Raw genomic sequence first — 26,806 nt, forward strand, 5'->3', positions numbered from 1 at the left:
GCGGGAAAAGAAGATCCATCACACCAACGAGGGGTCTCTTAGAAAGGGACAAGGCGCTTTGGGGGGCGGGGAGCAAACGGAAGAGTGAGGTGGAGTTGGGGAGCCCGCGAGGGAAGGAAGAGGGTACTGCGCGGCAAAGGGGTAAAAGGGTCAGGGAGGAAGATTCGGACAGAGTTGAGCTCAAAAATGAGCCCCCCCCCCCCTCCCCGCCCGCCGAAAAGGGGAAAAACAAGGTAGGAGAAAGACTTGGCGAACTGGAAAGTAGAAAGCGGGGCGGGGCAGGGAGGATTCTGCCCAGGCCAATGAGTGATGCCGGGACGGGTGACGTCACAGCCAATGGACAGCCAGCGCGGGACTTTCAATTACCGCCCCGCCCGATCGGAAGAAGACGGTGCCTATAAAGAGTGAGGCGGCGGGCCGAGATCCCGTTACTCTCGCTGCCGCTGCGCTGGTGAGTTGGTGTTTTGGTTCGCTATGGCCCGTACAAAGCAGACCGCCCGCAAGTCGACCGGCGGCAAGGCCCCGCGGAAGCAGCTGGCCACCAAGGCGGCCCGCAAGAGCGCGCCCGCCACGGGCGGCGTGAAGAAGCCGCACCGCTACCGGCCGGGCACCGTGGCCCTGCGGGAGATCCGGCGCTACCAGAAGTCCACCGAGCTGCTGATCCGCAAGCTGCCGTTCCAGCGGCTGGTGCGCGAGATCGCGCAGGACTTCAAGACGGACCTGCGCTTCCAGAGCTCGGCCGTGATGGCGCTGCAGGAGGCGAGCGAGGCCTACCTGGTGGGGCTGTTCGAGGACACGAACCTGTGCGCTATCCACGCCAAGCGCGTCACTATCATGCCCAAGGACATCCAGCTGGCTCGCCGCATCCGCGGGGAGCGGGCTTAAAGTGCGCGCTCGGCTCGAGGTTCCATCCCATCCAAAGGCTCTTTTCAGAGCCACCCACGACGGCACCTGAAAGAAGCTGTGCCACTCGTCTTCGCTCTCTCCCGGCCGACGCTCTCATACTCGACCACCTCCCCTGTACAAAGCAGACACCCCCCCCCCCCCCCGCGCGCGCGGATGAGGCACCAGAGCCGGGTAAAGCTGAGGGTCTCCTGGCAGGTAGCTCGTGGGGCCACGCGCCGAGTCCAGGGGCGTCCCGTCCCGTTTGTTGGCTCCCTTTTCGGGTGCGGCCAGGACCCCCACTTCGGCTTCTGTGGGGCGGGCATGCGTGCTCTCTTCCTGGGGTGTCCTTACGTGCCCCACGGTGACCCCGGGTTGTAAGCTGTCGGGACAGGAGACGAGGGGTCTTGGGCTCCAGGACCGGCCGAGACGACGAAGAGTCCCTAGGGAGCGGTCCGGACTCGGCTGGCCGGGCTTCTTCCCCAGCGGGAGCCGTGCTCCCGCGGCCTCCACACCCCCGCCGGAAGTGGCCCCCAGAGGCTCGGCGCTCCGGCTGGTGGGAGGGGGCAAATCCGCCACCCGCCACCTTGGTACCGCCAGGTTTCTGCTAGGTCGTTGTCGGGATTCCCAAACCCCGCCTGCACGTCGGGTGTCGGTAACGCCCAGGTTGCCCCGGGCAGCGGGACACTTAGCGGGTGCCATTCATCCCCTTCAGAGGTCTCGCGCTCTGCACTTTCTCACCCCGCCTTTCTCCCCCCGCCCCGCCCCGCCCTTTGTTTTGAATGCCAAGGAACCTTAAGGAAGAAGGTAGGATTGGGCAGCTCCGGGCAGGAACACACAGGACAAAGAGGGTCTGGCTTGTGTGGCCCAGCATTCAGCTCTGACAGTCCTATGGGTTTCGCTAAAACAGCGGCGGTGGGAAGATGGACCGGGATTCAAAGGCCTCCTCAACACGACACCACTCCCCGGGAGCTACGCCTGGTCGGTATCCTTCCCTGCTCACGTCCACAGCAGGAGACTCGCGATTCTTCCAGGAGGACAACCCCACATGCAGAGACATTTGAGGAGTTTTGTGCAGGTACTTGAGTTATCCAGCGCGGGGGCGCTCAGTAGTTCAAGCTCTCGGGCGGCTGGAACCAAGGGAAGGCAGAGCACGCCCTGCTCCCTTCCCCTCCTTGCCCACGTCTGTCTGCCCCAGCATCTGTGCGGGCGGAGGCTTGAGTTTCTCTCCGAGGGGCCACTCTTATTACACCAGATGAAATGGAAGTCTTCACGCCTCTCGGGGTCTTAGAAATGAGTCTGTTTACCTAGAAGAGTGGGGCAGGACCTTGGGAAGCTGGCATTACACGAGCAAGAACTCAAACACTAGCAGCTGTGTGCGTCTCAGATGACACCTCTTATCCTTGATCGTCGTTTATGTACACCCGGAAGAGACCAGAGTTGGTGGTTTCGTTCACACAGAGATTGGTGAAAATTCACTGAGGGGAACAGAAACAGGCAGAGATAACTTCTGAAAACTTTTGCCCTTTGCAAGGAGTGTGGGGAGGAAAGAAAGAGAGGAAGGAAGGAAGGAAAGAAAGGAAGGAAGGAAGGAAGAAAACTTTTTCTGGAAGGAAGGAAGGAAGGAAGGAAGGAAGGAAGGAAGGAAGGAAGGAAGGAAGGAAAGGAAAGAAAGGAAGGAAGAAAACTTTTTCTGCTCCTGCCAGAGGGTCCCCAGTTTTCAGCCCCAGACTCAGAGATTTTCAGAATAGGCCCTGTGACCGGCTGAATTGTGTCTCTCCTCCCCACCCCCCCCCCCACCCCCGCCCCAGCAATTCCTGTGTTGAAGCTCTAACTCCTAGTACCTCAGAAGGTGACTGTATTTGGAGATAGGGCCTTTGAAGAGGCATTTAAGTTAAAATGTCATTAGGATGTGCTCTCATCCTATATGAGTAGTGTCTTTTTTATAAGAGGAGATCAGGACACAGCACAGAGGGACGACCATAAGAGGACACAGTGAGAAGGCAGCCACCTGCAGGCTAAGGAGAGGCCTCAGAGGAAACCAAACCTGATGACATCTTGATCTTGGACTTCTTAACAACAAAAAAATTTTTTTGTAAGTTTTTATTTATTTATTTTGAGAGAGAGAGAGAGAGCACCAGGGGCGGGGGTACAGAGAGAGAATCCCTAGCAGGCTCCATACAGCGCAGAGTCCAACGCGGGTCTCCAACCCACAAACGGTGAGATTATAACCTGAGCCAAAGTCTGGCACTTAACCAACTGAGCCACCCAGGTGCCCCTTGATCTTGGACTTCTAGCCTCTAGAGCTGGGAGCTGGGTAAATTTCTGTTGTTTAAGCCAGGCAGTCTGGTATCTTGTGAGGGCAGCCCTAGGAAATCAATACAGGCCCCATGGTCTCTGCCCGGGGCCTCATTCCCTGCTCAGACCAACAGTACGTGATGGGATCCCCTGTGACTTAGTTACAAGCAGAAGTAGCAGTGACTTGGAGCTCTGCAGGGGTGACCCCTTTGCAGCCCACGTCTCTTGTCCGTTGAAATTTGTTCCCAAAAGTGCAGCCTGAAGTCTTCAAAGGGAGAATTACGTTCCAGAGTGGCAGAGCCCTTAGTGGCTCAGCAGACCCCTGATTTCCATGCCGGAGCCCTTCCTCCTCAGGATCCCATGCCTCAAACTGATACTACATCAGCTTCAACCAACCTAAAATACCAAAGATGCCCAAGACCTGCCCGTGGCCCTGAGATTTGAGAACAGCCTGCGGGCATCTGCCGTGGCTAAGGCAGTTCAGGGGTTCCTGGCTTAGTGGGAATGGCTATGATCTGCCTTCACCCCTCTCCTCGCGTTTCTACCCACGTGTGCTCCTCCCACCACAACAAGTGGAGCGCTCGCTCCCCAAATCCACGATTGCAGGGTGTGGAAGGAAAATAGGAAAGCAGAGGAGGAAGAGCACGGGGGAGTTAGGACCTGGCCCCTCACTGGTGCGGGACAGTGGTGGCCTTCCCTGGGTGGTCTTAACTGGTTTCCTGTCAAAGGTGAGCCCCTCAGAGGATGGACCTCGTCTGCATCACCAATCTGCCTTTCAGCGCTTCTACACAACAGCATGTCTGGGTCTTGACAGTCAAAGAGTGCTCCACTCAGCCTGACCGACTGACAGCCTGACATAATGAAAGGGCTTTCTGGGGGACAATCTGAGGCTCTCAGGGGTGGCTTGGGCAGCATCTCGGGCCCAGGAGTGGCTGCACAGACCCTGGAACCTGTGATGTTGCTTACAGATGTCAGTCCTTTCTGTCCTGTGTTAGTCTCAATATCACACTGCTTTACTTTAGCAGCCAAAGCACCTCTAGCCTCAACAAGTCTCCCTGTCTGAACCCCAAAGGGAACTTTAGTGGCATTGTTTATACCCAGTCAGGAATAGAATAAAATCCATGTTCCTGTGACTGTAAAAGCCTACCCTCCCAGCAATCTTTCAAATCTTTCTGTTTGTTAGGAGAACAGCGCAACCTGGGGACATCAATAGAAGAGAACAATTTATTTTTATTTTTTTTTAAGTTTTTTTAAACGTTTATTTATATGAGAGAGAGAGAGATTGCAAGCGGGGCAGGGGGAGAGAGGAGAGGGAGACAGAATGTGAAGCAGGCTCCAGGCTCTGAGCTGTCAGCACAGAGCCTGATGTGGGGCTCGAACTCCTGAATTGCGAGATCATGACCTGAGCCGAAGACCGACACTTAACAGACTGAGCCACCCAGGTGCCCCGAAGAGAACAATTTAAAATGTAAGTTTTCACATTTAATATTTTCTGTACTTAAATCGTTTTCTACCCTCAGATGAGAGTTAAACGATAGTTAAGGACAAGATAAATAAATGCTCTTCCTGTAATAATTACCTTCTATGTGGATAGCTCAGTTGCAGGAAACGTCTACCCTGAACCTGGGATTTTTAAGGAGTGAAAAACAGTGTCTGTTCAGATTTAAATCTGCCTTAGGGTAGTGGGGGACGGGTATGTGTGCATGGGTAGAGGTAAACGATGAGGTATGGCCCTGTTGACATTACCCTTTGCTTCCTTGGAAGAGGAGTTGGCCTCTGGGTTCACACCCTCTCCTGGTCCTCCTTATCCTTCTCCACGTCTGCACCTCCATCTCATGTCCTCCTCTATCTCTGCCAGGCCCATCAATATTCCTGGCCTTGGCTTTGTTTTCCCCTGCAACTCAAGTGAGATCATGGATTCCCTGCCTGCCATATCTCTGCCTCCCTCAAGTGCTCCCGAGTTGGTATCTCCTGCTGAGCCCACCATCCTGAGCTCCACACCAACATTTCTAACTGCCTGGTGGCCAGGTCCTTCTGGATAGGTGCTTCTAACTCAGCATATTTCCAAAAGTGCATCATCTTGCTTCCCAAAGCTATTTTTCTCCTTCCATGTTCCCCTCTTACTGAAAGATACCTTCATCCCCCGGTCTGTTTAGGGCTAAGTTCCTTCTTCTTCCCCTCTGTCCAAATTTCATGAGTCACCAAATGTTATGACATCTACTTTCTGACTTTCAGTTCCATCACTCTTTCTGTATCCATCCATGGTCCCTTGGTTAACTGAGGCCCCACCCACCCTGATCTGGAAGATTAAGTGTCCATGCTAGACTCTCTGCCCTGCCACTAGGCTTCCTGTCTGTGTGAGAGCTGTCTCTTTTAAAGAACATTTTTTTTTGAGCCTGTCACTCTCATGCTTTAATTTTTTCCACCTCCTTCCTGTTCCCTTCAGGTTAAAATCCACCTTCTTCTGCATAGTAGTTCAGAGCAATGGAGGTTAATAACTAGTAGGGACTCTGCAGTTAGACAAACCCCAATTTGATGGGCTTGCCCCTATAACAGGTATGTGACTTTAGCAAGTAAATCTCTATAGGCCCCACATGTCCCATTTGTAAAAGGGACAATAGCACCTTGCTAATAGTGTTTTGGGAAATATTAAAAGTGATATTTCCTATAAAGGACCCAGCACCGTGTCTGGTTCAGAACAAACATTCAGTTAATTGTAGCTACGCTGTTAACCGTGATTAAATGGAAAAGATCCCAGGAAGAAGAAATAGACCTCTAGTTGGTGGTGTTTCTCAGAGCCTCCCTGGCTTTCTGGTGCTCCGCCAGCCAAACAAGTGGGTTCTAGCCCCATAGAACATCTGCAGTCCCCAAGTATATGATGTCTTCACACATTCCATTTCTTCTGTCTAGAATTTTTCTGTCCTCCCCCTTTTTGTAGCCCCAAAGAACCCCCACTCGTTCTTTAAGACCCAGCCTTATGTAGCCTCCCCTCCCCCTTCTCTTCTTCATCCTCACCTCTCTGGGCCCTTGTCTTTGCCTCTCCCTCTTACACCCCTTCCTTACACCCCTTCCTATACTGTACCCTCAACATGAGGCCAGCAGCATTCCTCAGGGGGAAGATCATCTGTTTTCTCTCTCTTTGGTCCCTGTGGCATTAGCACCCACACAGTGCCTGGTGTGCCACACGTGGTCAGGCAACGCTTGGCGAGGGGCCTGTTTCATCTGCCCTTTGACTCTTGCCTTATATGAGAGAATTGGGAACAAGAGGCTCTAGCTTTTAAGGTCCTTGCAGTCACAGATCAAGAGCAGGTCTGAACTGGATCTCCGCAAAGAACCTCCAGGGTCCTTGCGGGGGGTGTCCTGGAACATGGGAGCAGGAAACTGCCCACGGGCAGGGTGTCTGGAAAAACTGTTCCTGTGATAGTAACTGAGAAGAGTTCACTGAGATACTCCCCTAATCTCTTCCTCAAAGCAGATAATCTGGAGCAGAATGTCTGTCTTTATTTCCCCAAGACATCAGATTCAGCCCTGCTGATAGGATTTGTTTGAGATGTGATAGGAGAATGGGGGTGATCAGTGCAGAGAGAGTAGTGTACATAGCAGAAGTGGGTAGAGGAAGAAGGATGGCAGAGAAGGGATAGAAAATGAAGTCCAAGGTCCTTGCTGCTACCAACTGGGGCAGAGGCCTGAGTCCTTTGTGGTAGGACCAGGACTCCTACCCCTAACCAGGGAAAGTCTCCAGAGAGAAAAGACTGGGATCTCCATTTCCTCATGTGTAAAGCAGGATCATAATTGTACCCACTTCAGGAATGTTACAAGGATGAAAAGAGACCGTACAGTCCATACAAAATGCTTGGGACAGAGCCTTACATGTGGTCATTAATCAGTATTAATGATATCATTAACATTGACAATGTAAATATTAGTGGCATTAATGTGAATTGATGTAAGTCCAAGTTACAACCATGTCATAAAACATGAAATTGATGAATAATTTTAAATACATGATGAGCTTCTAGACTGTGTGGCCCAGGCAGTAATAATATCCAGGTTCCTAGACGGCTGATGGCTCATGTTTCACTCACCTCTCCTCTCATTCCATTTCACAATAACCCTGGGAGGCAAGAAGGGATTTTTTTTTTTTTTTTAATTCCTGTTGAATAGTTGATGAAACATAACCTGGTGAAGGAAACACACCTGGGAATATGGGTCACCCAGCCAGAAAATAGCCTTGAACCTGAGTCTTGTATTTTGCTTTTCTTTTTGTAGTAGATTCAATTCTTCAGAAGAAAAAAGCAATACGTGTGATAATTACATACAGAGAGATACAATATCACTGTATCAGTAGCTCTGATTTCTGCTGACTTCAAGCCACAGTAAGATACAATTTTACAATACTACCTATTGCATATTCACACTCATCTAAAAATCAAAACCAGTTGTACAAAAGGATTTCCCCCCATCACGGGATGCACCCTGATATTTTCAATCTTATTCTGCTTCATTAATAAAAGATACTGGCTCCCATTTTCTTTTTTAATTTTTTTTTTTTACATTTATTTATTGTTGAGAGAGAGAGATGGAGTGTGAGCAGGGAAGGGGCAGAGAGAGAGGGAGACAGAATCTGAAGCAAGTTCCAGGCTCTGGGCTGTCAGCACAGAGCCCAATGTGGGGCTCAAACTCACGAACCATGAGATCATGACTGGAGCTGAAGTCAGACACTTAACCGACTGAGCCACCCAAGTGCCCCACTGGTTCCCATTTTCTAAATTGACTTTACCACCTGCTAATGGGTTATAACCTGCAACTGAAAACCACTTGCGATAGAGAAAATTACGAAGAACAAAGTAAAATCCCCACTCAGATGAAAAATTGTTCTTTTGTTGAGCAGGAGTCCCAGCACCTCTCAGACCTGGAAGCATGTGTATGCGCTTACAGAAATGGGAATCCGTTCTTCAGACCGCATAAGAGTACATGCACTAGAATGGAAGGCATGCTCCGGTAGGTGGCAGAAAAGGTGCAGATGAGTTCCCCGGAAGTTCAGAAGGAAAGGTCACTTCTAACCGCGGGTATCAGGAAACGCTTCCTGTAGGAGAACTCGGGCTGAGGTAGGGAGTCTAACCCAGGCAGGGGAAGCAGAAATAGGGAGAACTGTGCATGGTGGCTGGTCCACGGGGTGGGGCCAAGGCCAGGAATGGGAAATGACTTTTCAGTGGTGGGGACTTTGAGGCCAGCTTAATGGGAGTCTTTTTGGGGAGTCAGCGTGCCAAAGTGGGGGGGGAGGTGCAGATTTTATTCTGTAAACAGTGTAGGAGAAAGGCTTACAAAAGAGGAAGCAAAATATTTAACATATGTAGAGATGCTCAGAAATATTAGTGATAAGAGAAAAGCAAATTAAAGCAATAGAAGATGTCACTCTACTCTGGATGCTCTGGGAAATATTGGAAAGTTGGATAACACCAAGGCTTAGCAAGGATGGAGGGCCTAGATGGTCGGTGCCCTGCCGGTGGGGTACGGACAGGTGAGGGCAGCCATTCTGAAAAGCAGCCTGGTGGCCAATTAAGGACACACATGCTAGAAACCAACAATTCTGTTTCTGGATATTTATTTGAAAAGTCTCACACAGGTCTATGAGGACACATGACAAGGATGATGGGGCGTTAGAAACAATATGGGCATTCGTACTGGGAGAGTGGATGCAGAAAGTGCGGTGGATTCGCTCCATGGAGGACTGCAGCAGGAGGAAACACATAGGAAGGACACATAGGAAGGACAGACCTTTGGGGCTCAGTTGGTTGAGTGTCCAACTCTTGATTTCAGCTCAGATCATGATCCCTGCGTTGTGAGACAGAGTCTTGCATCGGGCTCCACACCCAGTGTGGAGTCTGCTTTAGATTCTCTGTCCCTCTGCTCCTCTCCCCTGCTCTTCTTTCTCTAATTAAAAAAGGAAAAGGGACAGATCTTTTTTTTTTTTTTTAATTTTTTTTTTTCAACATTTTTTTATTTATTTTTGGGACAGAGAGAGACAGAGCATGAACGGGGGAGGGGCAGAGAGAGAGGGAGACACAGAATCGGAAACAGGCTCCAGGCTCCGAGCCATCAGCCCAGAGCCTGACGCGGGGCTCGAACTCACGGACCGCGAGATCGTGACCTGGCTGAAGTCGGACGCTTAACCGACTGCGCCACCCAGGCGCCCCGGGACAGATCTTAAAAACATAGTTCTAAGGGAAATAAGATAATACATGGAATTTGATTTATGGGGTGCCTGAGTGGCTCAGTCGGTTAAGCATCCGACTTTGGCTCAGGTCATTATCTCATGGTTCAATGGTTCAAGCCCTGTTTTGGGCTCTGTGCTGACAGCTCAGAGCCTGGAGCCTGCTTCGGATTCTGTGTCTCCCTCTTTCTCTGCCCCTCCCCCATTCATGCTGTGTCTTTCAAAAATAAATAAAACATTAAAAAAATAATAAAAATAAATGGAATTTGACTTAAAACAATACTATTTATGTAAATTAAAAATACATTAGGGGCACCTGGGTGGCTCCATTGGTTAAGCAGCTGACTCTTGATTTCCTCTCAGGTCAGGATCTCATGATTTGTGAATTCGAGCTCTGCCTTGACAATGCAGATGCCTGCTTGGAATTCTCTCTCCCTCTTTCTCTGCCCCTCCCACCTTCCAAATTAATAAATAAACTTAAAAAAATACATTAATATATTTTGCAGTCATACATAGAAACAAAAAGAAACTTTAAACGTAGTTTTCTCTGTGGAGTGAAGGGATGTTCAGGAAATGAGGATAAAAGAGAACAAGGGAGGGAAAGTTTTGATATTTTTGAATGTAGAAGATTGCCTGGGCCTGGATGGGGGGATGGACAGAAGGAGGTTGTTGTGGCAAAAAGTAATCAAAGATATCTTGAGACCGTCCTGCCTGAGTGACTATTGGAGGATCCTGCCATCTTCATAGGAACAGGCAGCCGGGGGCGGGGGCGGGGGTGGGGGGGTGCTGCTGAGGGGTTCACGTCAAGCCACGCTGGGTCAGAGCTGTCACCAGGCAGTGGCAAGTGGCTGTGTCCTTCACGCAGCTGGGAATGTAGATCTGGAGGTAGGCCTAGAGACCCAGGTGGATTCTCTCATCTGCCCTTAGGAGCTAGAGAAACACTTGGGAGTTCCTGGGAAGAGCTTCCAAAGAGATGGCCCGAAGGACAGGCCTCTTAGGAACATCTATACCAATGAGGGATCTGGTAGGAAATGGAAGCTGGCATAAAGTTTTGTCTCGAAACCAGAGGAAAAATATAATGAGAAAATTAGACCAGATGAGGTCCTTTCCATCATCCACATGGAATGGTTTCATTAAATGAATATGGCAAATGTATTCAAAGATCCTCATATTATTTGCGATTTGAAAATTTTAAACAAATATTTTAGTAAGATTCAGGAGCACCAGGATGTATCAGAGAATGCCAAGTTATTCAAGCAGCTTAAACATCAGTTTCTTGCTTTGAAAAATAAAGGTATTATTGACTTTGTGGGGTTGTTCTGAAGATTTGAAATGGTACATAGTAGGTATTCAATAGATGGGAACTGTTATGCATTCTTTTATTTAAAAATTCAAATCAGGGGCGCCTGGGTGGCTCAGTTGGTTAAGCGTCTGACTTCATCTCAGGTCATGATCTCAAGACTCATGAGTTCGAGCCCCGCGTCGGGCTCTGTGTGGACAGCTCGGAGCCTGGAGCCTGTTTCGGACTGTGTGTCTCCCACTCTCTGCTCCTCCTCCACTCACACTCTGTCTTTCTCTCCTTCAAAAATAAACATTAAAAAAAATTTTTTTTTAATTCAAATCAAAGAGAAGTATCTCAATTTAACCCAAATGCCCACTTCAAATTTAAGGGAACCAGGGGCTTCTGTGCCTCTTGTCCTCACCATCTCTTTTTCCGATCTTCCCCAGTCCTGCTGCCACCATTCTTGGCCAGTGTCTCCATAGCTTACAACAGCCTCCTAACTGGTTTCAGTTTCTCATTCTCTGCTCCCTGCAATCCAGCTTGCACCCAAGAGTTCACCCTCAACTTGCTCAGAATCAACACAGATCTGCAAGCTTTATTCCATTGGGTCTAATCTCTGCCTGGTCTCAAGGTTCTCTAAGAGTCAGCTCTTTAGGGTATGCTTAGCTGTGGTATTGTGATGTATAATAAAAAATATATATTTGGTCTTTGTCCCAATTAATCTCTCTCTTTCATTCTATATTCTATATTCTATATATATATATATATACATATATATATATATATATATATATATATATATATATATACTTCCGTATCAATCTGCCTAATTTTTATTAAAGGATGCACAGTTTTTCATTTAATGGATGTTTCTTTAAGGGTATTTATTTTTTTTTAGAGAGAGCACCAGCAGGGGAGAGGGGCAGAAAGAGAGCGAGAGAGAGTATCCCAAGTAGGCTCTGCACTGATGAGGGGCTCGATCCCATAAACCATGAGATCATGACCTGAGTGGAAATCAAGAGTCAGACACTTAACCGACTGAGCCACCCAGGTGCCCCCATTTAATGGATGCTTTTTAATTTATTTACTCAGACTCATGTTAATGGATATTTAGGTGTTTTCCAGATTTTTACCACTAGAAACACAACTGCAATTTATTATCCTTGTGCATATAACTTGGGGGTACATTTTTCAGTAATTTTGATGGCTATTGCTAAATTGTCTTCCAAAAGTTTTGGTACAACTGGCTTCGGACATCAGCAAACTTAAATTTGGCCAGGTTGTTATTTGGGTCTGACTCTCATAGTCCCTCTCGAACATCAGGATGAGAACAAAGTTAGATGCTTCCTGATCTTGCAAACTTTCTTTCTTAAAGTAGCAGGTCCTCTCCAGCCGACCAGGGCTAAACTGTGAGCTTATGAGTAAGTTTTCCTCCGCCAGGTTTTGATTTTGGGTTTCTGTTTCTTTCGTTGAGAATCTTTTTCCTTTCTGCTCTTTCTTTGCTACTTTGTTTTTGTGTCTAATGTTTGAGACGTTATTACTATATTTGGTCTTATTGCATTGTGAAGCAGTGGAAAATGAAGGATGTCAACAGGATGTCCTCCTCGGCCCTTTCTCACCCCATTCCAGGCGGGTCCTTGGCTCTGTAGGCTCAGAAATTTCATTTTCTTGTTAGCCTGGGTAGGTGGGCTCTGAGGACCTAGATCCCACTGACAAGACTCTCAAGGGACAAATGCATAAACCCTAATAATAATTATTATTAATAGGTAGTAGCATTTATTGAGTCAAAGTGCTGCTTTATAAATATGAATACATGTTATCCACATAAAACCCTCACACAGTAGGTGTTCTTTTCCTTTTAAATGCTACTGAGAAAGAAAATGAGCTTCAGAGATTAAGGGATTTCCCACGGTTTCACTGTTAGTAAATGGTGAAGTTCAGATCCTACCCTGAATTGTCTGGCTCTGGAAATCATGCTCTTAATCTCCAACAAGAAACATGATTCGTTCCTTAGCTCCCTGCAGGCAATTCTATACCAAAAGCCAAACTACGGCCAAGAAGTTGGGGAAGAGCATGGAGACAGATGAGCTCAGTGGCTGCCATTACTCAGCCAGGATACTGTCTCACTGTAAAGGCTGCCTTGTTGCAGGAACTGGATATGCTCACTAGAGTCAGGTTACCACCTGCCCTGGAGGGTACCTGGATGGTCCCAACCCCAGGTGTGTCTCCTCCCACCCCCCTTGTTTCCAATCTGCCTCCAATCAGCCCTCTTCCGTAATATAGTTGTGGTAAGAAATTACTTTGCCATAATCATGGCTTCCTACTCTACCAGACAAGCAATCCCAGAGGTCACTGAACAGAAAGCCTCATAGGCCCAATGAAGACAAATATATCAAAGCACACAGACAATTGAAACTAACAGATAAAACAAGAAGGAGGGGGAAAGTGATGGAGGAGGTTAACACGCTTAGAAGAGGGTGCAGTGATGGTGGAAACACCACTTGGTGTCCAACCCTGGACTTACACAATCTTCTGTCGTGCCTCTGTCTGCAGCACCAGCCTTCTGTACTGGGGCTACACTTAAAAGGTTGACAGCTGAGGACGGGCAAGGAGGCTTACCGGATGGAAGGTGCCTGAAGCTAATTTATGCTCCCAAGATCAGTGAGATAAGGGGCAAGTACGCCTGGCCATAGTTGTGATTCACCAATAACCTGTAGAATAGCTATGGATTTCTCTGTGTGTATGCATGCAGAGGACACATTGGGCCATATCAGGAATTACCAACAGATGGCTGATTTAAGGTTTGAATACTGGGTACCTCGTGTACCTCATGAATATTCAACATGGTGTGTATTATTAGGTCTTTCTACTCGTTCCTATATCTATGTTTACCACACATGCTCTACTTAAGTTATGTATTTAGTGAAAGATAAAATGGGAACAAGGATCACTATTAAAATCACTGTAAAGAAGGTGCGTCATTAATAGGTAAAGGATGATATATTAGAGAAACTTAAGAAAAAAACATCCATTGGTTACAAAATTCAATATTAAAAACGCAAACCAATAATATTTAGGAAAACAAGCTGACTAGTTTTCGTTCATATATCTTCTATGTTTGCCTCAGATGCTTTGAAGAAATAAGCTGTTTTACTTTTTTCCTCCTGTAATATTTTGTACTACAGAAAATTTGCTAGGCTCATTCACCTAGTGTTTTTCTTTTCCCCTTCAAAGAAAGCAAAATGTAACATTTTGGGAAACAATTTAATTAGGGCCATATCTACTCAGATTTAAATACTTTAGTTTCATTTAAAGAAACTATGTTATGTAGACCAATGGTTCTCAAACTGGGTATCATAATCACCTGAAGGATTTGTTAAAACACAGATTGCTAGATCTTACCCCCTAGAATTTTTCACTGAATAGATCTGGGGTGGATCCAAGATTTTGCATTTCTAACAAGAAAAAGACACACCTGAATGAACTGTTTCTTGAAGACTTGCTTCCATGATGTTATAGTTTGATCAGCTTTTGTAGAAGCTGACATCTGTATTTTTGCAATGTTTTCACTGAAAGACAGTTGTCTTCCCACATCCTTGACTCAAACTGTCCCTTGAATATAGCATTGAAAAAAAAGCACACTCAGCAGATAATACGCCAAACTTGCTTTTAGAAACTGCAGTAGTGATCTCATCTGTTCTAATAACCTGGATTTCTCTTGATTTTAAATGCTCTTGCACCTTTTGAAGTGAGAATTCAGACTACAAAACATCGTCCATTGTGAAGAGGGCACTTCAGCCATCTAGCCCACACCCTCTTGTAGAGGTAGGAAGTGAAACCCAAAATAGAGAATTGAGACTCAACACCACCGGGGTGGGGGGGGGGGGGGCCCAAAGGCCACCTCTAGATTGCAAACCATTGGGCTGCCCCCTCTCCCACTTCTCCGAAGCAAATGTCGTGAGCTGGATAGCTAGTTCTTACCTTCCGCAGCCCAGCCCACCGATCACAATACAGCGCACCCAAAAGCAAACAGAAACATTGCTTAGACCTGGAGTACAAGACCTTTTAAAATGAATCAAAAAATGGAGCAAGCACATGAAAGGCAGTTTTTAGTGAATGACTTGGGTTTTTTATTTTCTAACGTTTATTCATTTTTGAGACAGAGCATGAACGGGGGAGGGGCAGAGAGAGAAGGAGACACAGAATCTGAAACAGGCTCCAGGCTCCGAGCTGTCAGCACAGAGCTCGATGCGGGGCTTGAACTCACAGACCGCGAGATCACGATGTGAGCCGAAGTCGGCCGCCCAACCGACTGAGCCACCCAGGCGCCCCACGGACTTGGGTTTTCAGGGCTGTTAACACTTCAGGAATGTCTACCTCTCACGAACTTCCCAAAACCCGACTCTAGCCCAACTCCCAAAAACAAAGTTACCAAAGTTCTACCCGAGCGTCCAGCTCTTCCGAAGACCAGATGGTTGGCCCTAAAAAGGGCCGTTGGCAGGATGGATGCAGAAATGAAGCGGCATCTTAGCCTCCGAAACCATACAGGGTGCGTCCCTGTCGCTTCAGGGCATACACTACGTCCATAGCCGTGACCGTCTTGCGCTTAGCGTGCTCAGTGTAGGTGACTGCATCCCGAATGACGTTTTCCAGGAAAACCTTCAGCACGCCCCGGGTCTCCTCGTAGATGAGACCGGAGATCCGCTTGACTCCTCCACGCCGGGCAAGGCGCCGAATTGCCGGCTTCGTGATGCCTTGGATGTTGTCTCTCAAAACTTTGCGGTGGCGCTTGGCACCCCCCTTGCCCAAGCCTTTGCCGCCCTTTCCTCTCCCCGACATGGCGAGAATCAAGCTGGAGACACAACCTTCGGTGAGAGTAGGGCGGCTTTACCCCCTAATATAACAGAGCACCGGACCAGATTGAGAACAGAAGGCGAGAGGCGGGAAGCCCGCCCTAAATTGTCCCCGCCCGCTCCGCATTGCGTCATTTCTTCTCTGCTAATTTCCTACCCGTTCTTCCGCCCGCTGCACGGCTCCCTCTAATGGCAAGTGGACTCTTAGTTTAAAAAAAAATCTCCCGGCCATAGTCCTTGGGAAGAATACAGATCCATCCAACGTGAGGCGTCCGGATGCCGCAGCCGTTTTCGCTTCTCCCTCCATTTGTGGATTCCCCCAGGGCGTAAAATTTAGGCTAAGGGGAAAGGTCTTTCTGGCGTGAGAAGACCAGAGAAAGACCAAATGGAGTCCAGAGACGGGAAGAAGAGGGCGCCAGCGCCTGGTCTGATCCCGACTAGAGGGTCACAGGCTTGTGAGGCATGGTTACATAAAACAGCAACAAAAGCAGTTCCGATCATTTGGCGCACCTGGAACGTGATGTCAAGAGCAGCCGCTCCTGGGCTGTATGTGGAGGGGGGAAGAGGGAGATCGCCTTAATTTCGGAGTCTAGTCTGTTTTGTTGATATGGGGCATGGAATTTCACCTCACCCAGGTCAGATCCTAGGAGAATTGGTCTTAGAATATTTGCAAGCCTTCTCAAGGAAGTCAGTGAGTGCAACGCACTGTCATTCAAAGCTCTGGCGAAAGAAGCAATATATACAGGAAGAAGACTCCGTTTCCACAGATCCTCTGAAATCAACCCTTGCTTTCAGCCAGAAATCAGTGACCCAACTGTGTGCCCCTTGAGGAGCCAGCAAAGTTGGCTGAATTGGTTTTCTCAAGGGGAAATCTCCTTTTTGAAAGTCATTACCAGAAACTGCCCTATGAAATTGACAGGGGTCCTTTACTGAAAGCATGTTCCTTACTTTACCAGGGCCTTCTTTTGGAGAATCTATCAGAAGATGTGGTTTCTGCATCAGAAAGAATTGTCTTTTTTTTTTTTTTTCTAAAGGATGTTTATTTATTTATTTTTTTATTTTCAGTTTATTTTGAGAGAGGGAGTGCACAAGCGTCAGCGGTGCACGGGCAGAGAGAGGGAGAGAGAGAATCCCAAGCGGGCTTAGCATTGTCAGCGCAGAGCTGGAAGGGGTATTCCGTCTCATCAATCTGGAGATCATGACCTGAGCCAAGACGACTGAGCCACCCAGGCGCCCCTATCTTAGGAAATCTTATATATATGCCCCTTTTTATCTCTCTTCTGGCTTCAACTACCTTCCATATGCTAATGAGTCCCAGTACTGTATCTTTATCAGACTTCTAGGCCCAAGGCATATAGATCCTCCTGGTTGTTCTTTAGTCATTTTAAACTCAGAAATCTCAAAATGATTAAACTTCAAAGCTCGAAGGTGTGACTGTGATGGGGACTGAGGGAATTCATTCTCCTTCTTCCCAGCCATACACTTTGTTCTCTGCTCATTGAATGGGTTCACCAGGCATCGCTTGTCTAAACCAACACCCTGGGATTCACAATAGATGTTGGTTACAAAAATGAAAGGAATGTTGAGAAAGAAGATACATTTTTAAAATAGCCTTTTTTCTTTATTTTTTTACAGACAGGCTGTATATTAGTTGAGTTGTGAGCATTCAATTCTAATTTTCCCCATAAATCAAGGATAGCGTCATGCTAACATCTGCAGCCTGAACATTAAAAAGAAACAAAACAGGGGTGCCTGGGTGGCTCAGTGGGTTAACCATCCGACTTTGGCTCAGGTCATGATCCCGTGTATAGTTCGTGAGTTTGAGCCCGACATCAGGCTCTGTGCTGACAGCTCAGAGCCTGGAGTCTGCTTCGGATTCTGTATCTCCCTCTCTCTGCCCCTCCCTTGCTCGTGCTCTGTCTTTCTCTCGAACATAAAATAAAACATTTAAAAAATTTTTTTAAATAAAAACAAAACAAGTCATTTCTGTTGAAAATAAATAAATATAACCTTTAAAATTCTTGCACTATGTAGCTTAAATCTCATGAGACTGGTTAATGGAATAAAAATACTTTTCACCTGTATAGCTTTAGAATACTGTGAACATTCCTTGAATCTACTGCATTCCATTGGGATGTGTTGCATTGGAAAAACCAGACATGGTATAAACTTCCTTCTCCCTCTTAGAGTCTGTGGCTGGACTAGAAATTAAGCTCATTGAAGACTGATCAAAAAGGAAAAAAAAGCATACAGATTTTAATATTTTTATGTGTACACAGGAGTCTTCAGAAGGAAAATGAAGACCTGAAAAGGCTGTGAGGCCCAGAAGGTTATACATACTTCTAAAAACAAGGAACAATAAAATCTGGGAATATGACCAGACAGAGGGGCTTGGGCTACAGACAGTAAGTTGTGGGACAGTGACTGGGAAATATATGGCAGAAACTAATGGTATCTTCTGAACTGCTTCAAACTGAAATCTGCTGTAGAGGAGGCAAAATTTACCTCTTCCCTCTTAGAGTTTTTGGCTGGGCCTGATGATTGACGGAAGACAGATTAACAGGAGAAAAGCATACAAACGTATTTACTGTAAGTTTTACTTGACATGGGAGCTCTCATGAGGAAATGAAGATCCAAAGAAGCAGTTAGAGTTGACTGCTTGTGTATTGAATTGGACAGAGAGTAGTAAATCATGCAAATGTCACAAGGTGAAAGAGCTTTGGCTAGGGCAGTTCATGGAGGAAAAAGAACGAGGAAGATCAGGGTTAGTTTAACAAGGTTTGTGCAGATTTCTCTTGGCTTCAACTCCCTGTCCTTGGTGAAAACAATGTTGTTTTCCTCCTGGCCTATGGAAGACCTCCTCCATGGGGGCGGTGGGGGCGGGGGGGGGTGGGAATCTCCTGTTTTCAGGAAGGAAATGGAGGTCAGAGAACTTCTCGCACCTGCTGTTTTTCAAGTGCCTTCAGCTCAAAATAATCATTATGCCAGAGTGACATAATTTAGGGGTGGCATATTCTGTCACTGATGGGGTTCGGGACATGCTGCCCCAAAACATGGCACATTAATATTGAATATTCTAAGTCAGAGAAATTTTGAGAAAAGGACATAAGCAGGAAGGTCACTCTGACCCTTCCCCAAAGCCCTCTTCCCTAAAACAGGTCATAAAAGCCTCTTGTGTCTTCTCTATATGATTAGAGGGATAGATAAGGAAGAAAGGAGCATCTTTATCTCTAAAGACAAAGGGACATACAGAAGAATCTTAACAGGCCTTGCTGCTTCCTCTGGTGTATTAAACTTATTTCACACTCTGTAACCTACTGTATTTCTACATGAGTGCCCACAGTTCATCACACCTAGCATAAAAATATTCAGGTCTGTTTCTTTGGGTCTTCATTTCCTTATGAAGTTTCCTGTGTCACATAAAACCTACGTTAAATAAAACTGTGTGCTCTTCTCCTGTTATTCTGTATTTGTTGGTTTGACTTTCAGACTCAGCCAGGGACCCTAAGAGGACTAAGGAAAACTTTTTCCTCCCCTATGCTACCCTTCACTGTATAGTATAAGCAGTAGTATTAAGGTAAAAAGGGGAAGTGATTTTTTTTCATGTTTATTATTTTTTTTAATTTTTAAAAAATGTTTATATATTTTTGAGATAGAGACAGAGTATGAGCGGGGAGGGGCAGAGAGAGAGGGAGACACAGAATCAGAAGCAGGCTCCAGGCTCCAAGCTGTCAGCACAGTGCCCAACGAGGGGCTCAACTCATGGACAATGAGATCATGACCTGAGCCAAAAAGTCAGATGCTCAACTGACTGAGCCACCCAGGCGCCCCAAAAAAGTGTGGGGGGAGTTTTTATCCAATGAGCAAGATGTTGAAGGAATGAGTTTATCTCAGAATGGGATAAGGAAAGAAGCTCAAAATCCCGTGGCTTCTGAATTTGGTCCAGGGATACTGACCTCTTAAGATGAAAGAAAATCATTTCACTCATATGTCGAATTTAAAAAACAAGCAAACGTACAAAGAGGGGCACCTGGGTGGCTCAGTCAGGTAAGCGCCAACTCTTGGTTTCAGCTCAGGTCATGATCTCACTGTTCATGGGTTTGAGCCTCAAACCAGGCTCCATGCTGCTGGTGTGGGGCCTGCTTGTGATTCTCCCTCTCCCTCTCTCTCTCTCTCTGCCCCTTGCCTGCTCTCATGCGCATGCGAGCACACACACACCACTCACTCTCTCTCTCTCAGAATAAACTTTAAAAAAAGAGGTACAAAGAGAAAAAAAAGAGACAAACCAAAAACAGACCCCTACCTATTTCCTGGAAATCAGAACATACTGTTGGTTTCCAGAGAGGAGGTGGGTGAGGGGTGGGTGATAGGTGAGAGGGATTGAGTACATTTGTCTTGATAAGCACTGAGTAATATATGGAATTGTTGAATCACTATATTGTGTACCTGAAGCTAATATAACATTGTATGTTAAATACACTGGACTTAAAATTAAAAACTAAAAATCAGGGGCGCCTGGGTGGCTCAGTCAGTTGAGCGTCTAACTTCTGCTCAGGTGGCGATCTGGTGGTTTGTGGGTTTGAGCTCTCTGCTGTCAGCCTGTCAGCACAGAGCCTGCTTTGATTCCTCTGTCCCCCTCTCTCTCTGCCCCTCCCCCACTTGTGCTTGCTTTCAAATTAAATAAATAAAATAAAATAAAAAAATTTTAAAAACATGAAAGGAAATCAGGCACATGGCCTACCCAACCCACAAACCAAAGATTCAGTCTCATCTTGGGGGTATTTGAACCCATGGGGGTACTTGTAGTCAAAGACTAAACACAAACTGGCTTCCCAGAACATGTAGTTAAAATTTTTTTAAATGTTTCTTTATTTTTGAGAGAGAAACAGAGCTCAAGCAGGGGAGGGGCAGAGAGAGAGGGAGACACAGAATCAGAAGCAGGTTCCAGGCTCTGAGCTGTGAGCACAGAGCCCGATGCGAGTCTGGAACTCAGGAACAGCGAGATCATGACCTGAGCCGAAGCTGGACACTTAACTGACTGAGCCACCCAGATGCCCCAGGAACGTGTATTTTAATTTAGTCCATTACTTTTGTACTAAAAACAAACACATGCACACACAAAACGTTATATTTTTCTTTTACATGTTTATTTCCTGTGGCAAATTTTAGGCTTCTTATGCTATTTCCCCTCTCTCAGTACTACATAATGAAACTTCAGGGCTCAATCTGGAAACTGCAGATTCTTATTATTTCTAGTGAAAGAAACTTCAGAGGTATCAGTAGGAGAAAAAGAATCCCCATTTCCCCACAGCTACAGCAAAGCACAGGTTCTTCTGGCTCGTCAATTTACTTCTGATAGAGTAGTGTGTTGAGAACACTCACAGCAATCACCCCTTCAAGGTCCTTCTACCCAGACCTACCTTCTACTCTGACATGAGACAGATTAACAGAGAAAATAAAATTTAATTTGGTATGTACAGGGAAGTCACGCAGACCATCTATGATGGTAGCTCTCATCCTGAAGCAGGCCTTCCATCTAAATTCTCAGGGGCATCTGGGTGGCTCAGGCAGTTAAGCCTCCAGACTTCAGCTCAGGTCATGATCTCAGGGTTTGTGAGTTTGAGCCCCGCGTCAGGGAGAGCCTGCTTGGGGTTCTCTCTCTTTCTCTCTCTCTCTCTCTCTCTCTCTCTCTCTCTCTCTCTCTCTCTCTCTCTCTCTCCCCTGCCCCGCCCCCACCCTCTGCCACTTCTCCTTCTCCCTCTCAAAACTAAGCATTTTTTAAATTAAAAAAAAAATTGTTTTAAATAAATTCTTTTCAGGTAAACAGTTTTTCCTGAATCTGCTGGGTTTTGATCACTTTTTAACTTGAAATAATCTTCATGCCAAAGTGGCCCATCTTGGAGTGGTCTGCCTTTGGCATCTGTAAATAACAGATTGTTCTATTCTGAGAAATGCCAGAGGAAGAGGTTTGGAATTTTCTGATTCTCTGTATTATAAAGAGAAAATACACCCCATGACTATTGGATTCTATATGAATATACATTGTAGGGGAGCAAAATTTTGCTACCTCCAAATATGTTTCTTTGGTATGTGGATTATTTTAGGCCGATTATTATTATTATTTTTTTTTTAATTTTTTTTTTCAACGTTTTTTATTTTTATTTTTGGGACAGAGAGAGACAGAGCATGAACGGGGGAGGGGCAGAGAGAGAGGGAGACACAGAATCGGAAACAGGCTCCAGGCTCCGAGCCATCGGCCCAGAGCCTGACGCGGGGCTCGAACTCACGGACCGCGAGATCGTGACCTGGCTGAAGTCGGACGCTTAACCGACTGCGCCACCCAGGCGCCCCAAGGCCGATTATTTTTAAGAAGCAGAAGACTCAAGAAGTTTTTCTTTTTGCCTCCCTCCTAACTGCGTAAGAGAATTTAGATAGAGGACCTGCTCTAGGAGGGGAGCTATCACCATAGAGAACTACTGTATAACATGAACTAGGTGTTACAGATAGGGAGGAACTTAACAGTCTAGTTGCTAAAATCCCTTTCTATGCTCCATTGTTTCTATCTGGCTCAGCAAACATTTGTTTACCAAACGTTTACTCATGTTCATCTTCTTGTAATGGTCTTCCTTCCATTTGCAGTCCCAGACCTCAACCCCCTTGTTAGCTATCGATGGCACATAAGCCTGAACTGCCTGGGGGGCCTCACATTCTTCTATGATTTTCTCCTGTTAATCTGCCTCATGTCAATTTAATTCTTAGACCAGCCAAAAAACCTTGAGGGGTAGGGCAAAGTTTTTCCTCCCTAACAACAGCTTGAGAACCTTTTTCTTATTTAAATGAACACCGGGGCCAAGAGTACATAGATTGAAAAAGAACACTGCAAAGAAATGTTGACACTTGTGTAGGCTGCTTTGGGCTGTCATCCAAAACTCCCCCCCGCCCCCCACCCCCCTTGGTGGTTTCCTCTTCTGATGGGAATAGTTTAGTGAAGAAGTTTGAGAAACACTGAGTCATTTGATTGCATGATGGAAAAATTCTTCATTGCTTTAAGATGTACCCCAAGGCTGATGAAACTGGAAATCCACTATAATTCCATTATTTTCCTTTAGAATATTATGCAGGCCTTGTTACTTGTCCAGGACAAGCCATAATTTCTCTGAGACTCAGTTTCCTTATCTGTAAAATGAGGAAAGTAACATCTACTTTACACAGTTGGGATTAAATGAAGTAGTGTATGCAGAAGAATTTTTAAATACCAAGTAGTGCTCTCTCTGTGTTAGTCATTATCACAAACTGGCCACAGGAAGGGGTAACAGTTGTTCATATCAGTTAACACTTTTGCAAGACATCTTAGGTCTCCCTAGAGCAGATTGTGCTGCTGATGGGAACTCTTGTAGATACAAAGTTTCTAAGTTATTTAGTGTTCAGGAAATCGCCTCAAAATCACTTGCCCCTAGCAGGAAGATGGTAATTCATATTGACACCATAAAGTAAGTTTTAAGCTTCTTGGGCTTGATTTTGTTCACAGGTGTGAGTTACTAAAGGTTTGGATACAAGGCTTTTTCAATAGAATAAACATACGATTAAAATTTTTATATTAAGTATTCACCAATTTAAGCATTGGTAACCTTACATCACTTGTTTCATGACATGCAGTTTTCCAAGCAATGCTACAAAGCATATGAAACAACTGAAAAGCAGAGGATCTTCGATTTCTCTATAGAGAATAAAAAAGATGAAACTTTCAGGTGAAACTTTTAGATGAAACTACTTAATTGAAGAAAACCTGTTAGTAACTCCGTAATCAACAAGTAATTTGTTTACTTTGAAACTTTATTTTAGTTTTTAATCTGACCGACCAGCAAATTGACTATTTAGAAACTATTCACCATTATAAAGGAGAAAATAACGTTTCTCGTCTTATATTCCCTGATTTAGACGCGTTTCGTCTCTTGGACCTAATTGGCCATTGAGGGGAGGGAAGCGCGTTCCAAGGTGAAAAGGTTAAAGAAAGGGGGAAGGCTCAAGGCTCTTCTACACTGCAAGTCGGTGGTGATCAGCACAGGGCTTCGGCGTAGTTCCGAAGTTGGGTAAAGGTAAATTCAGTGGTTCTTTCAACTGCATATTGTTTTGTTGAGTCCCAGTCATACTGTAATGCAACTAACGCGCTTAGCAGAGGGTGAGACGCAAAATGTTAGCTGTGGTATTGGAGTTACAGTAACAACTAGAAATGTAGACTGAAACCTAGTTCATGGGAAGGCACGCTTTTATTTCGAAGGAACCTGAATCCCAAGCTTGCAAAAACACTTTCAAAACTGCTCTTACAAAAGTGACATCAATTTAAAGGAAAGGCCAAAAAAAAAAAAAATCTGTGACCGATAAAATTACAGAAAAGTACGGAAAGATGAAGTAATAAGGGAAAGAGATTAGCATTATAATCTTCTACCCGAGTAAAAAAAAGGATTGAAATCTAGCCAATGAGATCACAAGTCTGGAAGTTCTTAACCGTTCTGGTCCAATCAAGAGGAGGCTACGTCTATAAATATGACTGCCTAGTACTTCTTGAATAAAGCCAGTAAGGCACCATGGCCCGTACAAAGCAGACCGCTCGCAAGTCGACCGGCGGCAAGGCCCCGCGGAAGCAGCTGGCCACCAAGGCGGCCCGCAAGAGCGCGCCCGCCACGGGCGGCGTGAAGAAGCCGCACCGCTACCGGCCGGGCACCGTGGCCCTGCGGGAGATCCGGCGCTACCAGAAGTCCACCGAGCTGCTGATCCGCAAGCTGCCGTTCCAGCGGCTGGTGCGCGAGATCGCGCAGGACTTCAAGACGGACCTGCGCTTCCAGAGCTCGGCCGTGATGGCGCTGCAGGAGGCGAGCGAGGCCTACCTGGTGGGGCTGTTCGAGGACACGAACCTGTGCGCCATCCACGCCAAGCGCGTCACCATCATGCCCAAGGACATCCAGTTGGCTCGCCGTATCCGCGGGGAGCGGGCTTAAGGCCTCTGCTTTTAAGCGGATCACCTAACGGCTCTTTTCAGAGCCACCCATGTTTTCACGAGGAGTAGCTGTATCGCCTATCTCACCTGGTGTGGGTGTACTGTTGTGCACTGGTGCTCTGGGTAGAGGAATGAGGGGAAACTCGCACGTGGTGGGTAGGAAGATCACAATGTCAACTTTGGTCGGCTGACAGGCACTAGCGGGAACAGCTGAAGCTGGGCTTAGATTGCTTTTGCCTAAGCTTTTACATATGTTGAGTTACAGTCTACAGCGTCAGCCTTACTAGTTTGAGGAAAAACTTGCAAGGGGGTGGACTTTGCTCTACTAGTCGTTTGTAACGTTAACACGCTACTCGTACAAAGCGTTAGCACGAATCTGGATATAGAAACGAAGCGGGAAGGCGGTCGTGTGGGTTTGTGATAACTGCCGGGTTGGGGATTTGGGTTTTCAACTAGATTTTACAGTTAAGACTAAGCTGGATGTAAGTCCTGGTTTGCAAATGGGAGCCTTTTTCCTGGTTTATGTGTCTTAAGAGTTGTATGGATCTAATATCTAATACCCTATTGCATAAGACAGGCAGCGCAAAAACGAATAGGAATTTGAGGGAAATGCTGATGGGTTGGGTTTTTTTTTTTTGAGATGTTTGTTACTGCTCCGAAACCCAAAGGCAAAACAAACTTCCACAAAGTGTAGGAAGTAAAGTGATGCAAAAATAGAAATGGGCGCTTCAGATCTTTTCCGTATGCAAGTACAACTGAAAACACCCCAAACACCCCAAACAGGTGAACTATACTTTTACGTAACTTATTGGTTGGTCTGAAACGGAACATTTCAATTGGCTAAGAAGACGTTTGCTCTGATAGCCATTAAGGAAGCGCTAGCAGAAGCTATTATTTGCATAGACTCCACCCCTGTATGACGACCTTGTTGGAAATTAACCAATAAAAATGCAGTCCTATGCGAGCCTTCATTTGCATACGGGCTCTATAAGTAGCGCGTAACGAAGCCGCTTGAATGTAGTCCGGATCGTTTCGGCTGTGTGGCGTTTCTTCGAGCAAAAATGCCTGATCCAGCGAAGTCAGCTCCCGCTCCCAAGAAGGGCTCTAAGAAAGCTGTTACGAAAGTGCAGAAGAAGGACGGCAAGAAGCGTAAGCGTAGCCGTAAGGAGAGCTATTCCGTCTATGTGTATAAGGTGTTGAAACAGGTTCACCCGGACACTGGCATCTCGTCCAAGGCCATGGGCATCATGAACTCGTTCGTCAACGACATCTTCGAGCGCATCGCCGGCGAGGCCTCCCGCCTGGCGCATTACAACAAGCGCTCGACCATCACGTCCCGGGAGATCCAGACGGCGGTGCGTCTGCTGCTACCCGGCGAGCTGGCCAAGCACGCCGTGTCCGAGGGCACCAAGGCTGTCACCAAATACACCAGCTCGAAGTAAGGGCATGCAAAGGACGCAATAGAACAGCTACTTTTACCCCAACGGCTCTTTTCAGAGCCACTTAACTTGTCACAAGAAGCGGCTGTCCACACTTGTTAAACGCTTGGGTGGCTTTTAGGTTGGGTGGGCTTGTGGTCTCAAATATTTGGGCATGGGGTTAGGTTACGACTGATTAAGCTTGCCCTGGTTAAGACCTGGAATCTCCTATGGTGCGGTGGTGTCCCCCTAGTGGCACGACTCTTCTGGTAACAAAACTCGTCCTCAAAATGGTCTCTGTCTACTTCTAGAGGAAACTGAGGTACAGGTAACAGTAAGCAAAGTTGATGCAGTTCTGGGTTTTTTGATTTCTGGCGGTCGGGTGCTGTTCTACTTTATTAACGCTGTATGTCAACACGAAACTTAGGCCAGCTGACGTTTGTTTTCCTTAGTATACAGATAGCTTTCTGTTCCCCACTGTTTCTAATGTTCCAATCTAACAAACGCTTCTAGGCGTTTGTCGCAAATGGTTTCTAATAAAGTCTGCTTTAGTCTGTTGCCCTTTGTGGTTCTGATCTAGCAATCCTCCCCTCGTTTCCTTCTAGCCCCATACCTCAATCAGGTACAGATTTTTGCCCCCATCCCGTGGGATATGGGATATTTTGTAATACCTACAGACAAATCCTCTCTTGGGAGGAATGCTAACGCATTAGTGGGTAAGGGCCAGGGATGTCGGGAAACCTAACCTAATGTACAGGACTGTGCCTACAGCCAAGACTTCGCCTGGCCTGTAACCTCAGTCCTCCTGTGGTATTTGGTACACCAAGCACCCAGACTTCCCTTCCATCAGGATTTAATTCTCAT

At 46.4% G+C, this 26,806-nt stretch overlaps 3 protein-coding genes across 3 annotated transcripts; 2 read left to right on the top strand and 1 right to left on the bottom strand.

Moving 5' to 3' along the window:
• Positions 1 to 234: 234 nt before the first annotated feature.
• Positions 235 to 25,286, top strand: LOC131490784 (histone H3.v1-like). The gene is made up of 3 exons (XM_058693240.1): positions 235 to 884; positions 1,369 to 1,472; positions 24,107 to 25,286. Exons 1-3 carry the CDS (start codon positions 475 to 477, stop codon positions 24,523 to 24,525), a joined length of 933 nt encoding a protein of 310 aa, XP_058549223.1. The 5' UTR covers positions 235 to 474; the 3' UTR covers positions 24,526 to 25,286.
• LOC131504039 (histone H4) lies at positions 14,851 to 15,599 on the bottom strand. Its single transcript, XM_058715973.1, has one exon. It carries the CDS (start codon positions 15,513 to 15,515, stop codon positions 15,204 to 15,206), a length of 312 nt encoding a protein of 103 aa, XP_058571956.1. The 5' UTR covers positions 15,516 to 15,599; the 3' UTR covers positions 14,851 to 15,203.
• Positions 25,287 to 25,302: 16 nt separating the features above from the next.
• On the top strand, positions 25,303 to 26,500 carry LOC131504036 (histone H2B type 2-F). Its single transcript, XM_058715969.1, has one exon. The coding sequence runs from the start codon at positions 25,586 to 25,588 to the stop codon at positions 25,964 to 25,966; it is 381 nt and encodes a 126-aa protein (XP_058571952.1). The 5' UTR covers positions 25,303 to 25,585; the 3' UTR covers positions 25,967 to 26,500.
• The last annotated feature ends 306 nt before the right edge of the window (positions 26,501 to 26,806 follow it).

The sequence above is a fragment of the Neofelis nebulosa genome, chromosome 2 (assembly GCF_028018385.1).
Source record: "Neofelis nebulosa isolate mNeoNeb1 chromosome 2, mNeoNeb1.pri, whole genome shotgun sequence".
In the NCBI taxonomy this organism is placed as follows: domain Eukaryota; kingdom Metazoa; phylum Chordata; class Mammalia; order Carnivora; family Felidae; genus Neofelis; species Neofelis nebulosa.